This window comes from Carassius gibelio, chromosome A22 (assembly GCF_023724105.1).
Source record: "Carassius gibelio isolate Cgi1373 ecotype wild population from Czech Republic chromosome A22, carGib1.2-hapl.c, whole genome shotgun sequence".
In the NCBI taxonomy this organism is placed as follows: domain Eukaryota; kingdom Metazoa; phylum Chordata; class Actinopteri; order Cypriniformes; family Cyprinidae; genus Carassius; species Carassius gibelio.
Genome location: NC_068392.1, coordinates 23,125,000 through 23,143,051, shown reverse-complemented (window position 1 = coordinate 23,143,051; position 18,052 = coordinate 23,125,000). Strand labels below are relative to the sequence as shown.

The window sequence follows — 18,052 nt, the reverse complement described above, 5'->3', positions numbered from 1 at the left end:
GTGAAGCTGAATGTGAAGAGGGATCCAGTAGATTACAGGGGTGTTTATAAGGCTTGATCCCCTGAAAATATAAAGTTTTTCTACATACGAAGATATATTTCTATAGCCTAGACGTCTGAAATGGGTCGTACATTAACATTACCTGAGCGATTTAGTTGAATACGCTATGAATCTTGACTTAAGGACAAGGACATGAAAAGGCTTAATGTCGAACCCTGCACTGTAAAAAGATATGTGATCAATAAGTTATGACAACATATGCTTTTAGAATCCTTTAACTCATCACAATAAGTTAATCAATTTTCAACTATTTTTATACAAGATTCAACTCCTTTAAAGTCAGTTTAAAGTCATTTAAGTTGAAATGACTTAAACATCCAATTTGATTGTATTTAATTTTTACAGTGTGAGTTATATTTTATATAGGATATTTACTGTTATACAGTGTAATTACTGTAATTATATTAATACTATAGTATTATGGTAATGTGGCGAGCCTGAGCATCAGTCTATTCTGAGTCATACGCAGAGTCTGGGTTTTTGCACATTAATCTGACGATAAATGTGGCAGTTTTTCTTATGCACACCCAGAAACTATTTTCTGGCTACGTTAGTGTTCTGGAGAGGGATTTTGTGGCTCTCTGGGATGGTACCCAGAGCCGTCGCTCATTGACCGATCAGTAATATTCAACTTAGTAAATGTTGAAATTAACAAAGATTAATAACATATTAACTAATGAAATGGTAACACTTTACAATAAGGTTCGTTAGTTAACATTAGTTAACTACATTAGTTAACATGAACTAATAATGAACTGCACATATACATAGCAGACTGATCTCATGAAATGGCGTATGTATGACACGCCAATTCGTATTCCATTCGGCGTGTTATAGAGACGCATAATCGCTTTTTGGCGTGTTTTTCAATCACATCCGGGGATTTGGTTCGTTTCGGCGTAGACATGCACGCGGATTCAGGTGTTGTGACGAATTTTGACTCCCTGCCAAATTATTACCCCCCTCGGTTGAAGTCAGTACCTGATTCCCTAATCCTACCCGCACTCCTAATCCTAACCCCTCACCCACAACTAATCCTAAATCTACCAATACTAGGGCGTAGACAAACACGCAGCGTAGACATACACGCGGATAGCTCAAAATGTGTACAGATAACACGCCACTTGACATTGGCGTGTATGTTTACGCAAAGTCATGATGTCATGTTGTACATAGGGTTGCCACCTGTCACGCTTTTACCGGGATTGTCCTTCTTTTTGATAACCTGTCCCGCGAAATGTATCCACTGTCCGGGACACTTAATGTCCCGGTTTTCGAAAGGCTACCTGACTGTCCAATTTACTATTTACTTTCCACTTGAAATAGCCTATGCGTTGTGCACGGTCGTGTATCTTGTGTGTAGAATGCGCAATCATTTGGCTCTGTAGGGAGTAGGGACATGACCACACGTCCCGCTTTGCATTGCATCGCACAGCATTTTCATCCCTTGTCCCGCATATTGAGAAAATGTCCCGCATTTTCATTAGTCTGTTGGTTTTTAATGATCATATTAAGAAAACATGCATGTGTTCTTTTGTCTTAAGGAAATCAATTTATTTATTATTTTTGCGGCGTGGTTTTCCATCTATTGACAGCGCTTCGTCAGAAGCAAGCTACAGCTACAACAGCGTTTTTTCAAATCCTATCCAATAGTTGAAAAGAAAGGAGTAAACACGGCCACTAGTAGGTTGTGACGGCTGTCAGTCAAAATGTGGAGCGGTGATTCGTCTATGTGTTCCAGTCAGAAAACAAATGGAAAATTCACTAGGCTAAATTATTATTATTTTTACAATTAACAAATAAAAAATGTAGGCTATCAACTTGCCTGCAGTGGTTGTTTTAATTCACATCCTTTCTAAAAATATTAACGTTTTTGGTTTAATATATTCTTAATATGACTGTCAATTATCTAATTTCATGTTGTTTTATATTTTATTTGTTCATTGTTTATTTAGTTGGATTTTAGTTGGACTTGGTCAGAACTGTTTCAGAAATAGTTTTTGCATGATGCTGATGCTTTTGGGCTCAGTGATGTTGAATTTATGGATTAGTTCACCCCAAAATGAAAATTTCCTGAGAAAAATTTCTCACTCCAATGCCATCCAAGATGTTCATGTCTTTCTTGCTTCAGTGGAAAAGAAATTAATATATATTTTTTAGGAAAACATTTCAGGATTTTTCTCCACACAATGGACTACAATGGGAACCAGAATCTTGTAGTCCAAATCAATGCAGTTTCAAATGACTTTAAAGTGCTTCAAACAATCCCAGCTGAGGAATAGGGCCTTATCTAGCGAATCGATAGGTAATTTTCAAAAAAAAAAAATTTGATATACTTTTTAACCGCATTCATGTTGGAAAGGTCACGGGCAACATCATTAAACACTCTATTCCTCAGCTGGGATCGAGCAGAGCCATTTGAAGCACTTTAAAGCACTTTGAAACTGCACTTCAGCATTCTGGTTATCATTGAAGTCTATTGTGTGGGAGAAAATCCTGAAATGTTTTTCTCAAAAAACGTACTTTCTTTTCCACTGAAGAAAGAAAGACATGAACATCTTGGATGGCATTGGGGCGAGTAAATTATCAGGAAATTTCCAGTTTGGGGTGAACTAATGGACATTTTCACTTGTGAGCAAAGTAGTCGGTCGGGTCATCATCGATGTGTCCAGGTTTTTTATCAGACATGGGTGGCAACCCTACATATACAGCATTTATTAATCTTTGTTAATGTTAATTTTGACATTTACTAACTTTATTAAAATCTTGGGTAACACTTTATATTACGACCCGCAAACAACTGCGTAAGTAAACCGAAATTACGGTGTAGGTTTCGTAATTATAGTGTACCTCCGTGTAGGTATAAGGCAAAAATATGTTAAGTTTTGGGTAATAAAGGGGTAAAAAGCGCCACTTTAATTTACAGCCCGCAGGAGTTACACTTACCCCTTTATTACCCAAAACGTAACATATTGTTCCCTTATACCTACACGGGGGTACACTATAATTACAGAAACGTACACCGTAATTTCGGTTTACTTACGCAGTTGTTTGCGGGTCGTAATATAAAGTGTTACCAAATCTTGTTAACATTAGTTAATGCACTGTGAACTAACATGAACTAACAATGAACAGCTCTATTTCTATTAACTAACGTTAACAAAGATGAACAAATACAGTAACAAATGTGTTGCTCATGGCTAGTTAATGTTAGTTAATGCATTAACTAATGAACCTTATTGTAAAGTGTTACCAATGAAACCTTACTGTAAAGAGTTACAAATTACAATTGCAATTTTCTCATACAACCAAATTAATCGAGTTATATTTTGTATTAAGAGAATTGTCAGATTTAATTAAATTTTGTATAATTTTATTGTGTGCCCTGTCTCTGTAGTTTTCATGTTCTGTTCCAGTGAAGTCCTGACTCAGGCCTTGAAATATATCAACTGTATTTTATGTTATTACACTTGAAGAGGCTCTGAGAAACGAAGGTTGAGGATCCAAATGCAGTATTTATTTTGAAAGGGTAATCCAAAAATGTAATCCATATAACAGGCAAGCGTCATACACAAACAAACAATCCAAACAATAACAGATCAGGGCTGAGGCCAAGAGAGAAATCCAAGGAAACAGGCAGAGAATCAAGAGAACCAGGACACGGGAGAAACGGGATAAAACACTAAACAAGATTTGGCAGAGAATGAATGAGAAAACCAGGCTTTTATAGTGTGAGCTAAACAGGATAATGAGACACAGGTGAAAGTGATAATGGATGATGGGCAAAGGATTATGGGGAATGGAGTCTGTGGAGTTCCCTCTGATGGTAATCCCGGGCACTCTCACTGGTGACCTTTACATTTATATTATTATGAGACGCATGTGACCGTGCCAAAGGAGTAATCTCCGGGAGAATCCAACAGTGGCCCAAATCAGAGTTTGACTGTGACCCTCAGCAACATTTCTAGAATGATGTGTACAGTTATTCAGAACCTGTAGTCATGTTGAGCTGGGGTTAGGTGTGCGTGTGTGTGTGTGTGTGTGTGTGTGTGTGTGTGTGTGTGTGTGTGTGTGTGTGTTGGTTTTTGTGGTTTACAAGGACTTTTGACCTGAATACGCACCAGCATTACAGGGACATTTGGGTTTATGAGGACAGGGCCCATGTCCTTATAATTCCGACAGTGTAGATGCCTTTCTCTATGTCCCAGAAGCTCCCTCTCAAAGTTTCGCGCCATGTCCTAATATACCACAAAAATCTGAAATTTTACTATACACTGTGTATCCTCTGAGCTCGGTAGTGCGCCCCTGCAGCCCGGCCCCGGTACTGCATCCGTGTCATCGAAAATGTGCATATTTTACACTTGTGTAAGTTTGGAGGCCGCTGATTGGCTAGATCGGCATCGGAAGGCGGGAAAACAAAATGGCGGCGGTGGGCGGGGCTACATTCTGCCGCTAATAGCGCCGTACAAGTAAGTTAATGCAGTTTGGTAATTATTTAAACATTTTTTGTAATAATTTATCGATTGTATTTAATTATATAAATGCATACTGATCGTGCAATTAAACATGTTCCTTAAATATCATCATATAAAGTATGAATGTGACATCAAAGCTGTAATTACTCGGTTTAATATCTGTAAATTAATGTAACGCTATTAATGTAACGTTTCATAGATGGTTATTTAAATATATAATAATTATTATTATTATAATTATAAATCCCGTGTACACGTGCTTTAATCAGCGAGGCAAGTGTGATTGTTTGTAACTTCCTGTTTGGACCGGACACAATCTGTGCACCTGAAGCGAAGACATCTGTGGTGTGAAGCTGTTGGAAACAACTATTATATGAAAGGATAGTAATACTGCTGTTAAACCGTTTCTCTGAGAGCTTGTGGCTCAGTTTGGCTTGTTCGTGAGTGTCTTCAGTGCTCTTTAGAAAGCAGCTAGCGCGTGATGCTAATGGCGCTAGCGTGATTACTGTAAGTCTCGTCTATAAAGAGTAACATCAGACGAGAATCAGCAGTGCTTGTCAGTTTACATTCTTTTCGTTCACAGTATAACTGTAAAAGTAATAGAACAGTCTAGCCATCATAATAATGTTGTCATGGCTACAGTCTGAAGGGGAGGGGCAGTTCTGTTTACTATTATTACTGTTCAGCTTGGTTTAATTAATAAACTCAGAGATGTGCTCTTTTCACTTCCCAATATGTACTGTATATAATAGTTAGTCACCTTTATTTGTAGTGTGCTTTGTAGAATGCATATTGTGTCAAAGCACTTTTACAAAGATAACCAGTCAAAATAGTATATTCAGCATATGCTCAGAATACATCATATTCCACATATATTCTGTCCAACAGTTCTTATTGTTATTAAAGCAGACACAGAGGATGGCTGAAGGTGTGAGGCGAAGGAGAAAGCTGAAGCCCGTGGAGGAGGCCATACAGTTTTCACTTGAACAGAAAGACAAGAATGGACTCGAGGGCAGGTTCATCAGTCATCTTAAAGGTGAGGTAAATTAATTGATTGAAGTTAAAGGTATAGTTCACCCAAAAGTGAAGATTTTGTCATCATATAGTCACCATTAGGTTGTCTCAGTCCTGTATATCTTTTGTTGGGCAAAATAAGACATTACTAACCATTTGATGGTTTGTAAATGATGACAGAATTTTCTTTCTATGCATTTAAAGTGACTCGTGTACTAAATCTGTCTCCGGTTGATGACGTGTGGTTCTCGTGATGGTTTCACCTCTCTGTTGTTGTTTAGGGAGGGGTGTGTTCAGCTGTACTGACTTTGAGAAAGGAGATTTCCTGCTGGAATACAGAGGAGACCTCATCAGCAAAGAAGAATGTGAGCGGAGGCAAAGAATATATCACGATGCACTTAAAGTTTTCATGTTTGAGTTTCGCTACAATGGAAAACTCCTCTGGTATGTACACGTGTTTGATCTACATGTTAACTGGTAATTAATTTACATGATTCAAAATGTGTCAGTGGAAATGTCAATGATTAGAGGTCATATTTTGCTATAATTATCAGTCATGTGTTTTCAAAGCTTGGTGATGAGTGTTAAATGATTGGTGATCACAGAATATTACATCTGCTGGTCCTAAGGTTTCAGTGCTGATATTGTCTGTCTCTTGTTTAGTGTCGATGCAGCCCGAGATGACGGTTCTCTTGGGCGGCTTGTAAACGATGACCATATTAACCCAAACAGCAGGATGAAGACGATTCGTGTGGATGGAAAACCTCACTTATGTTTATTTGCCACAAGGAGCATCTGTCCTGGTGAAGAGATCACATATGATTATGGTGATTCTGAGTGGCCATGGAGATGCACGGTACTGCCACCTCTATACTGTCCATTCTGACTTATTGGATTATAGTAAAGTAAAGGTATTAAACATCAGTTGTTACCTAAGTTAATGTTAGTAACTTTTTATTTTTTACATTACATGCATGTACATTCCAGTATGTCAGGATGTGTGTATGTTTACACCTGTTTCATGAGGACCATCATAAGAACATAGTCTTAACATGGTCTTGATGTCACATTGTGTGTGTGTGTTTACACCTGTGTTACGAGGACCCTGTTTTATGAGGACCGTCATAAGAACATAGTCTTGACATAGTCTTGATGTCACATTGTGTGTGTGTGTTTACACCTGTGTTACGAGGACCCTGTTTTATGAGGACCGTCATAAGAACATAGTCTTAACATGGTCTTGATGTCACATTGTGTGTGTGTGTTTACACCTGTGTTACGAGGACCCTGTTTTATGAGGACCGTCATAAGAACATAGTCTTGACATAGTCTTGATGTCACATTGTGTGTGTGTTTACACCTGTGTTACGAGGACCTTGTTTTATGAGGACCATCATAAGAACATAGTCTTGATGTCACATTGTGTGTGTGTTTACACCTGTGTTACTAGGACCCTGTTTTATGAGGACCATCATAAGAACATAGTCTTAACATGGTCTTGATGTCACATTGTGTGTGTGTGTTTACACCTGTGTTACGAGGACCTTGTTTTATGAGGACCATCATAAGAACATAGTCTTGTGGTTGTGTGTGTGTGTTTACACCTGTGTTACGAGGACCCTGTTTTATGAGGACCGTCATAAGAACATAGTCTTGACATAGTCTTGATGTCACATTGTGTGTGTGTTTACACCTGTGTTACTAGGACCCTGTTTTATGAGGACCATCATAAGAACATAGTCTTAACATGGTCTTGATGTCACATTGTGTGTGTGTTTACACCTGTGTTACTAGGACCCTGTTTTATGAGGACCGTCATAAGAACATAGTCTTAACATGGTCTTGATGTCACATTGTGTGTGTGTGTTTACACCTGTGTTACGAGGACCCTGTTTTATGAGGACCGTCATAAGAACATAGTCTTGACATAGTCTTGATGTCACATTGTGTGTGTGTTTACACCTGTGTTACGAGGACCTTGTTTTATGAGGACCATCATAAGAACATAGTCTTGATGTCACATTGTGTGTGTGTTTACACCTGTGTTACTAGGACCCTGTTTTATGAGGACCATCATAAGAACATAGTCTTAACATGGTCTTGATGTCACATTGTGTGTGTGTGTTTACACCTGTGTTACGAGGACCTTGTTTTATGAGGACCATCATAAGAACATAGTCTTGTGGTTGTGTGTGTGTGTTTACACCTGTGTTACGAGGACCCTGTTTTATGAGGACCGTCATAAGAACATAGTCTTGACATAGTCTTGATGTCACATTGTGTGTGTGTTTACACCTGTGTTACTAGGACCCTGTTTTATGAGGACCATCATAAGAACATAGTCTTAACATGGTCTTGATGTCACATTGTGTGTGTGTTTACACCTGTGTTACTAGGACCCTGTTTTATGAGGACCGTCATAAGAACATAGTCTTAACATGGTCTTGATGTCACATTGTGTGTGTGTGTTTACACCTGTGTTACGAGGACCTTGTTTTATGAGGACCATCATAAGAACATAGTCTTGTGGTTGTGTGTGTGTGTTTACACCTGTGTTACTAGGACCCTGTTTTATGAGGACCATCATAAGAACATAGTCTTAACATGGTCTTGATGTCACATTGTGTGTGTGTGTTTACACCTGTGTTACGAGGACCTTGTTTTATGAGGACCATCATAAGAACATAGTCTTGTGGTTGTGTGTGTGTGTTTACACCTGTGTTACGAGGACCCTGTTTTATGAGGACCGTCATAAGAACATAGTCTTAACATGGTCTTGATGTCACATTGTGTGTGTGTTTACACCTGTGTTACTAGGACCCTGTTTTATGAGGACCATCATAAGAACATAGTCTTAACATGGTCTTGATGTCACATTGTGTGTGTGTTTACACCTGTGTTACTAGGACCCTGTTTTATGAGGACCGTCATAAGAACATAGTCTTAACATGGTCTTGATGTCACATTGTGTGTGTGTGTTTACACCTGTGTTACGAGGACCTTGTTTTATGAGGACCATCATAAGAACATAGTCTTGTGGTTGTGTGTGTGTGTTTACACCTGTGTTACGAGGACCCTGTTTTATGAGGACCGTCATAAGAACATAGTCTTAACATGGTCTTGATGTCACATTGTGTGTGTGTTTACACCTGTGTTACTAGGACCCTGTTTTATGAGGACCATCATAAGAACATAGTCTTAACATGGTCTTGATGTCACATTGTGTGTGTGTTTACACCTGTGTTACTAGGACCCTGTTTTATGAGGACCGTCATAAGAACATAGTCTTAACATGGTCTTGATGTCACTTTGTGTGTGTGTGTTTACACCTGTGTTACGAGGACCTTGTTTTATGAGGACCATCATAAGAACATAGTCTTGTGGTTGTGTGTGTGTGTTTACACCTGTGTTACTAGGACCCTGTTTTATGAGGACCATCATAAGAACATAGTCTTAACATGGTCTTGATGTCACATTGTGTGTGTGTGTTTACACCTGTGTTACGAGGACCTTGTTTTATGAGGACCATCATAAGAACATAGTCTTGTGGTTGTGTGTGTGTGTTTACACCTGTGTTACGAGGACCCTGTTTTATGAGGACCGTCATAAGAACATAGTCTTGACATAGTCTTGATGTCACATTGTGTGTGTGTTTACACCTGTGTTACTAGGACCCTGTTTTATGAGGACCATCATAAGAACATAGTCTTAACATGGTCTTGATGTCACATTGTGTGTGTGTTTACACCTGTGTTACTAGGACCCTGTTTTATGAGGACCGTCATAAGAACATAGTCTTAACATGGTCTTGATGTCACATTGTGTGTGTGTGTTTACACCTGTGTTACGAGGACCTTGTTTTATGAGGACCATCATAAGAACATAGTCTTGTGGTTGTGTGTGTGTGTTTACACCTGTGTTACTAGGACCCTGTTTTATGAGGACCATCATAAGAACATAGTCTTAACATGGTCTTGATGTCACATTGTGTGTGTGTGTTTACACCTGTGTTACGAGGACCTTGTTTTATGAGGACCATCATAAGAACATAGTCTTGTGGTTGTGTGTGTGTGTTTACACCTGTGTTACGAGGACCCTGTTTTATGAGGACCGTCATAAGAACATAGTCTTGACATAGTCTTGATGTCACATTGTGTGTGTGTTTACACCTGTGTTACGAGGACCCTGTTTTATGAGGACCGTCATAAGAACATAGTCTTGACATAGTCTTGATGTCACATTGTGTGTGTGTTTACACCTGTGTTACTAGGACCCTGTTTTATGAGGACCATCATAAGAACATAGTCTTAACATGGTCTTGATGTCACATTGTGTGTGTGTGTTTACACCTGTGTTACGAGGACCTTGTTTTATGAGGACCATCATAAGAACATAGTCTTGTGGTTGTGTGTGTGTGTTTACACCTGTGTTACGAGGACCCTGTTTTATGAGGACCGTCATAAGAACATAGTCTTGACATAGTCTTGATGTCACATTGTGTGTGTGTTTACACCTGTGTTACTAGGACCCTGTTTTATGAGGACCATCATAAGAACATAGTCTTAACATGGTCTTGATGTCACATTGTGTGTGTGTGTTTACACCTGTGTTACGAGGACCTTGTTTTATGAGGACCATCATAAGAACATAGTCTTGTGGTTGTGTGTGTGTGTTTACACCTGTGTTACTAGGACCCTGTTTTATGAGGACCATCATAAGAACATAGTCTTGTGGTTGTGTGTGTGTGTTTACACCTGTGTTACGAGGACCCTGTTTTATGAGGACCGTCATAAGAACATAGTCTTGACATAGTCTTGATGTCACATTGTGTGTGTGTTTACACCTGTGTTACTAGGACCCTGTTTTATGAGGACCATCATAAGAACATAGTCTTAACATGGTCTTGATGTCACATTGTGTGTGTGTGTTTACACCTGTGTTACGAGGACCCTGTTTTATGAGGACCGTCATAAGAACATAGTCTTGTGTGTGTGTGTGTGTTTACACCTGTGTTACTAGGACCCTGTTTTATGAGGACCATCATAAGAACATAGTCTTGTGGTTGTGTGTGTGTGTTTACACCTGTGTTACGAGGACCCTGTTTTATGAGGACCGTCATAAGAACATAGTCTTGACATAGTCTTGATGTCACATTGTGTGTGTGTTTACACCTGTGTTACGAGGACCCTGTTTTATGAGGACCATCATAAGAACATAGTCTTGTGGTTGTGTGTGTGTTTACACCTGTGTTACGAGGACCCTGTTTTATGAGGACCATCATAAGAACATAGTCTTGTGGTTGTGTGTGTGTGTTTACACCTGTGTTACGAGGACCCTGTTTTATGAGGACCATCATAAGAACATAGTCTTGACATAGTCTTGATGTCACATTGTGTGTGTGTTTACACCTGTGTTACTAGGACCCTGTTTTATGAGGACCATCATAAGAACATAGTCTTAACATGGTCTTGATGTCACATTGTGTGTGTGTTTACACCTGTGTTACTAGGACCCTGTTTTATGAGGACCGTCATAAGAACATAGTCTTGTGGTTGTGTGTGTGTTTACACCTGTGTTACGAGGACCCTGTTTTATGAGGACCATCATAAGAACATAGTCTTGTGGTTGTGTGTGTGTGTTTACACCTGTGTTACTAGGACCCTGTTTTATGAGGACCGTCATAAGAACTTGGTCTTGACTTTACTGAAGAGTCCCAGTCAAGTCAAGACTTTTTTCTAAGAGAGAATGTAATCTGTTCCATTCTTTTAAGGACAAACACAATTATTTCAAGAACTTCTTGGATACCTTTATAGCTGCTGTGCCTTGTTCAGAGTTCTTTAGGTTCTTTAGACACTGATTCTACTCAGTTATCATTTAAAAATATGTGGTGATTAAATAAAACTGACTTTTTACCAACTCCTATTTCAAGATACTTAATCTAAATATAACAATTAGACATTTTCAATATCATATGGCCACAATGGGATGATCCATATTTAGCCTAATATTTCACATCCACGCAGCCCAATGTCATGGTGATAACTAGGGTCTTCAAATACCAGGCTTTTGTCAAACAAACGACACACTGAGATTCTTCGGTCAAACATCAAGACCATGTTCTTATGATGGTCCTCATAAAACGGGGTCCTCATAACACGGGTCTAAACACACGCACAATGTGACATCAAGACTATGTTCTTATGACGGTCCTCATAAAACAGGGTCCTTGTAACACAGGTGTAAACACACACACACACCACCTGAAATACTGGAATATATATATATATATATATATATATATATGCATGTAAGGTAATACATACAAAATCATGAACATTAACTTGGGTAACACTTGAAAATTGAAATATTGATCTGAAATATTGTAATCTTACTTTTAAATCACATTGATAAAATATAAGCATGATTATAAAATTTGTTTTATATCAGTATTTTATGTGCTCATTTATTGTCACAGATGACTAATTTGATGTTCTTTTCTAGACTCTTAGTGTGGTTGAACCGTCCACTCTTGAAGTCAACACTCTGTCCCAGTCAGAAGACACAGACGTAGAGAAGGTACTGCAATTGATTGAGTGATTTTATTTTATTGTTATTTTATCGTTTTAATTTATTATTTTATTATATTTTTTGTGGCATCATACCTGATTTATTTACAGTTGTGTTCAAAATTATTCAACCCCCTTGACTTGCAAGACAATTTGCTGTGGAGGATAACATTTTATGAAATCAATTTAACGAAGGCATCAGTAAAGTATTAGAGAAAGTTTGTTAATACACTTTTGAGTGATTCTGAGAATGGAAAATTGATGAATCATGATAAAATTCGAATTGGCTCTAAACATTCATGTTAAAAATTATTCAACCCCCTTTGTGCAGAATCTTTTATTCTTTAAAATCACCAATAAACGCTGTCTGTAAGTGTTTAGAAGTTTCTGTCACCTCTCTACTACAGTTTTGGCCCATTCCACACCTGAAAAAGCTTCCAGATCACTGATAATCTTTGGTTTTCACATTGCCACTGCTTTCTTCAAATTCAACCAGATATTCACAATGAGAATTTAGCCTGGAGACTGAACAGGTCACTCAAGTACATTCTGTGACTGATCCCTGAACCAAGCAGTAGTAGATTTGGATGTGTACTCTGGGATGACTGGCCTGCAGGAAAGTCCATTGATCATCAGCTTCAGTCTTTGCACCAAAGGCATCACAATTCTTGTCAAAATGGCCTGATACTTTAAAGAATCCATGATGTCCTTCATACAGGCATGATTTCCACTTCCTTCTGCAGTAAAGAAACCCCATAACAGGACTGATCCACCTCCAAGTTTGAGGATGGAGATGGTGTTCTTCTGCTAATGAGCTTTGTCTGTTTTGCAGCAGACACACCGCTGATCCACGGGTCCAAAAAGTTCCAGTTTGGTCACATCACTCCATATAACATTCAGCTCAGAGCTCCACAAGTCTACACAAATGAACTTTAGTTAGTTCAAGTCTGCCTTTTGTTCTTCTTGTTCAAGAGTGGTATTCATCAAGATGTCTCAACATGAAGGCCATACTTGTCTAGTGTTCTTCTACACACTGCTTTGAAATGGGTTTCCTCCTTTCATTGGGTCATCTTGCAAGTCTTTGGCTGTACATTGCAGATTTTTCTCAGTTGCTCTGATTAAACATTTTATGATATTGTGCTTTTTCTTCCACAACCTCAAAGGTTTTCTGGTAAAACACACTTTAAGCTAAGGAATAAGGCTGAGAGCTGTGTCTCTAGGAACTTTCAATGTCTTGGAAATCTTCATATAGCCTTAGCCTTTCTAAAGTAATACAATATTTCTTCTCTTTAGCTTTTGTGAGATCTCTTTTGATATTTTAGCTACTTAACTTCAACACATGCATGGGCTAACTGTATGTGAAACGGCTCAAGCTAATTCTGTTTTTAATAGAGTTTCTAAAAGCTTAATTGTGTTTTGAGACTGTTACATTCCCCACCATGCAAATAAGTGATTTAAAAACAGCAATGGTGAATAGGGGTTGAATAATTATGACATAGCAGTATTATTAAAAAAATCTTATAACTCAAATGTATTACATTATATATTGACAATATCACTTTTAATATTCAAGTGAACTGTTATAGATGCAAGTTTTATTATATCCTGGATCTTCAGAAAAGCGTGTATTTGTAAAGTACTGCAGTCTCTAGGTGGTTGAATAATTTTGAACACTGTATTTATTTATTTTGCTTTGGTAACTCATTTATAACATAATTATTTTATTTTAATTTAATTTTTTGATTTCATGTTTTCAGCTGAAAGTTGTCAGTGATCAGTCAGTGTTGGACTCCAGTATCTGTGCAGCCTCTGAAGGACTGGAAAAGGTAATTCATTATCAATTTGTACAGTCCCTGAATCCTTTGTCTGCAGTAGGATATTTATTTTTTATTTCTGTTTCCTTAATTTCAGGTGACTCTGAAGAAGGACCAGTTACTATTGGATGATCAGGACTGTGTTGAGAAGGTAATTAAATGTGCATTGCATATTTTATGAAATGTTAGATTGATGTTGCAAGAAATCATCTCTACATAAGTCTTGCTTTTTTTCATTGTTTTCAGATGTCACCTGTCAAAGAGCATGTGTTGAATGAGGAGCAGAGCTTTTGTGCCCCAGTTGAAGGAGTTAAGGAGGTATTCACATGTTTCGGATGAACTGTTATTTCAGTGCAACAGTGATTGCTCTGAAGTCCATGTCTGCATGAACTGTACACTTTGCTGTTACTAAATGTATGTATTTAGTGACCTGTTTTCACTTTCAGTAATATTAGTCGATGTCTGAATCAGGGGTGTCCAGACTCGGTCCTGGAGGGCCAGTGTCCTGCAGAGTTTACACCGGCCCTCCAGGACCGCTCTAAATGTAGATTTGTAGTAATATATTGACCAGTACCTTTTAAGGTCTGTAACGTAAATGTTTTTAATGATTGTAAGTGATCTTATTAACTAAATGACCACAACTTCCCTGTCATTAAAAATACATTAAATTATTATTGAAAGACAATGCAGCTCGTAATGTAGTATCACATGTATGTTTTAGAATCTTTCTTTGTTGCTTGAATTTAACACTCACTGATGTTTTTTTCTTCACAGGTCTGCAGACATGTTGTGGTCACTTCAGCAATATCAAGCATGGATAAATGTGCTGAATGTGTGGGACCTGTTGCAGCTCTCAAGTGGATTGGCCTGAGATGTAAATGTTAGTATGGTCATTTGTACTCTATACATCATGACATTTCTATTTTTATCATTTTAGTATCACTAATCAACGTTATGAAGTCAGTTCAAAATGGTATAACTGTTGAGTTTGGCAGTAGGAGAGAAGGAGATTTCAGACCATTGCTAATGCACAGATATGTAATACCATTAATAATAATAGGAGTGTTACATTGTTTTCACCTTATTCTACGTTTAGGCATAGAATCTCGTGTTAGCGGTTGAACGTGTCCTGACATGTGACATTTCTTTTATAGTGTGCTCCAGTTTTTGGCATAAGTCCTGCTATCTGAAGCTTCATGAATGGGATGGAAGACGGTCATCGTGTGTAAGAAAATATTTGATTTGATACATTTGTTCCATATTTTTGAGTTATCGGTGCTGTAAATTAATCATAAATATTTTGACAATAGGAAGTAAGTTCAGAGGAAGATGAGCTGTCAGATGAGGATTACATACCTCAGTCAGAGTCAGACCATCAGTCAGACAGTTCAGATGAGTTGACAACAAGACCAGCACGTTACGACCAAGCTAAACTCTTAGATATACAAGCAGCGTCATCTAAGTTTAGTGAACATCTGAGATCAGATGTAACTACCCTGAATGTGTCTAAGGGCAAAGGAAAAGGAGTCCTGAAGGTCATGGAAGCAGCAAGTGTGTATGATGAGTCTGATTTAATGTGTCATGAGGAGCAGTTTACTGATTTTGAGACAGACAGTGAATCAGACTTTCCCAGAAAGCAAGACTCAGTGGTATGCAGGTCAACAGATGTGCTTATGTCATCACCTCAATCACAAAATAGTAAGCTTTTGAATTCAAAAAGCACAGTAACATTGAGAGAAGAGAGGGAACGCAGCATGGCTGGAGGGGATCATTGTGTGCAGTCACCAAAAATCTCCTGTTCAGCAAATAGGAAGAATTATTGTTACATCTGTGGGAAACCTCAGTCCAAGCTAGCGCGCCATTTGAAAACTCATATGGCTGAAGTTGAAGTTGTTCAGGCTTTGTCACTCCCAGTACACTCAAAAGAACGTAAAGCAATGCTGCAAAAGCTCAGGAACAAGGGCAACTTTCAGCATAACACTGACGTTTTACAGTCTGGAGAGGGGGCTCTTAAAATAAAACGAGCACCAAAAAGAAAGTGTGATTCAAAGCAGTTTTTGCATTGCATGTACTGCAAAGGGTTGTTTGTACGGAGAGATCTGTGGCGTCATTTAAAAAGATGTCCCTCAAAACCAGCAGCTGACAGTGAAGAGCAAGGGAGGAGGAGAGTCTTGGGCCTGGCATCTATGGCAGAGTCTTCATTCAGTCAGCACATATCACAAGGAGTTTGGAAACTCTTAGGTGTGGTGAAGCAGGATGACATTTCCGCTGTGGTCAAAAATGACCTGAGTATTCTTCAGCTTGCACAGTCGTTTTTTAACAAACATGGTCATGACCCTACCAAATTTGAGTATATTCGACAAAAACTCCGTGAAGTTGGAAGATTGTTGCTGACTTTGCGTAGACAGTTTTCTGTGTACAGTCTTGAAGAAGCTCTGAAACCTGCCAATTTTCATAGACTTATTCGAGCGGTTCAAATGGTATCTGGCTATGATGCTGAGAGCCACTGCTACCAAAGCCCAAGCCTTGCCCTGAAACTGGGGCATTCGTTGAATAAGATTTGTGAAATCATTCAGTGCCGAGCACTGATGTCTGAAGACAAGGAATTGATCTCATCAACAGAGACCTTCAAAAAGCTCTACTCCTCAAAGTGGTCTGAGATGATCTCACACACTGCTTTGGTGACACTGAATGAGGCCAAATTTAACAAGCCATCAACACTTCCCTTCACCCAGGATGTCCAGTCTCTTCATCAGCTCCTTGAGAAGACTGCACATACTGCTTTTCATAAACTACAAGAGACTGCATCTCCTCAAAGCTATGCAGAACTGGCCAAAGCAACACTCACCAGAATCATTGTTTTCAACCGCAGACGTGCAGGAGAGGTCTCTAAAAAGAAGATGTAGCGATGGGCCTGAGCAAGTTTGAGCAGAAACTCTGCAGCCATTTCAGTCGAGTTGAGATCAGGGGGAAGAGGGGAAGAAAGGTTGCGGTTCTTCTCTCTCCTGATATGGTCGATGCCCTGATGCTACTGGTCAGCAGGAGAGGTACATGTGGAGTGCTAGACACTAATACTTTCTTGTTTGCTCGGCCAAACTGCCAGAGTTACTACAGAGGCCAGGACTCTCTGAGGGTATATGCAAGGGAATGTGGAGCTCAAAATCCAGAATTTCTCAGATCCACTCATCTTCGCAAGCACGTGGCTACGCTCTCTCAAATCCTAAACCTGAAAAACAACGAGTTAGATCAGGTTGCTGATTTCTTAGGGCATGACATCCGTGTCCACCGTGACTATTACAGACTGCCAGAAGCCACTACTCAGCTTGCTAAAATATCAAAGCTACTGTTAGCCATGGAAAAGGGCTGCCTTCCTAATCTTCAAGGCAAATCCCTTGATGACATTGAGATTGAAGGTACGTCCATCCTAGCATGTTTAGCACAGCGGGTCTTTTAAACTCACAGGGAGGTTTAAGAAAAGTAATCTCTGAAATATGTCTTGTGTTCGTTGTCATTAGGAATGGTTTATAAATGGTGTGTGATTGTGTTATTTCACTTCTGAATGCAGATGTTTTTCATGTTCTGAGTTTTATTTTTCATTGAAGATGAGATCAACATGACGGATTCTGATGACAGTGATCCTGGAGAAAGTGAATCTGATGATGAGGCTCTTGCTGGAGCTGCGGGAAACTCCAGTAATGCTGGTATGTGTCAGCTAAGTTTTTTTTATTTTTAAATCATCAAAGTCAAAAATTATATTGGGTAACACTTTATTTTAGGGTATCTAAACTACAGTGGTTTGAAAGCGTTGGCCCCCTTCCTGATTTCTTATTTTTTTTGCATGTTTGTCACACTAATGTTTCAGATTATCAAACAAATATAAATATTAGTCAAAGGTAACAAATTTAAAAGTAAACACATGCAGTTTTTAAATGAAGGTTTTTATTATTAAGGGAAAACAAAATCCAAAACTACATTGCCCTTTGTTCAGAAGTGCCCCCCCCCCCCCACCTTTGAAACTGGTTTATCACACCTGAGTTCAGTTTCTCCAGCCACACCTCTTCACAGTTAAGAAATCTCTTAAATAGGACCTGTCTGATAAAAAGTGAAGTAGACCAAAAGATCC

At 38.7% G+C, this 18,052-nt stretch overlaps 1 protein-coding gene across 3 annotated transcripts in view; it reads left to right on the top strand.

Moving 5' to 3' along the window:
- LOC127942762 (uncharacterized) overlaps positions 1-16,835 on the top strand; it is a 92,950-nt gene extending 76,115 nt beyond the window's left edge. For 2 of the 3 annotated variants that reach the window (XM_052538712.1, XM_052538713.1), the window contains exons 6-12: positions 12,051-12,125; positions 13,873-13,941; positions 14,027-14,080; positions 14,176-14,247; positions 14,704-14,809; positions 15,084-15,154; positions 15,240-16,835. In XM_052538712.1, coding sequence (XP_052394672.1) covers positions 12,051-12,125; positions 13,873-13,941; positions 14,027-14,080; positions 14,176-14,247; positions 14,704-14,809; positions 15,084-15,154; positions 15,240-16,835 — 2,043 coding nt within the window. Of the gene's footprint in view, positions 1-5,441; positions 5,572-5,830; positions 5,994-6,212; positions 6,406-12,050; positions 12,126-13,872; positions 13,942-14,026; positions 14,081-14,175; positions 14,248-14,703; positions 14,810-15,083; positions 15,155-15,239 lie in introns of all 3 variants that reach the window. The other variant, XM_052538714.1, reaches the window with a different exon arrangement.
- Positions 16,836-18,052: the final 1,217 nt, after the last annotated feature.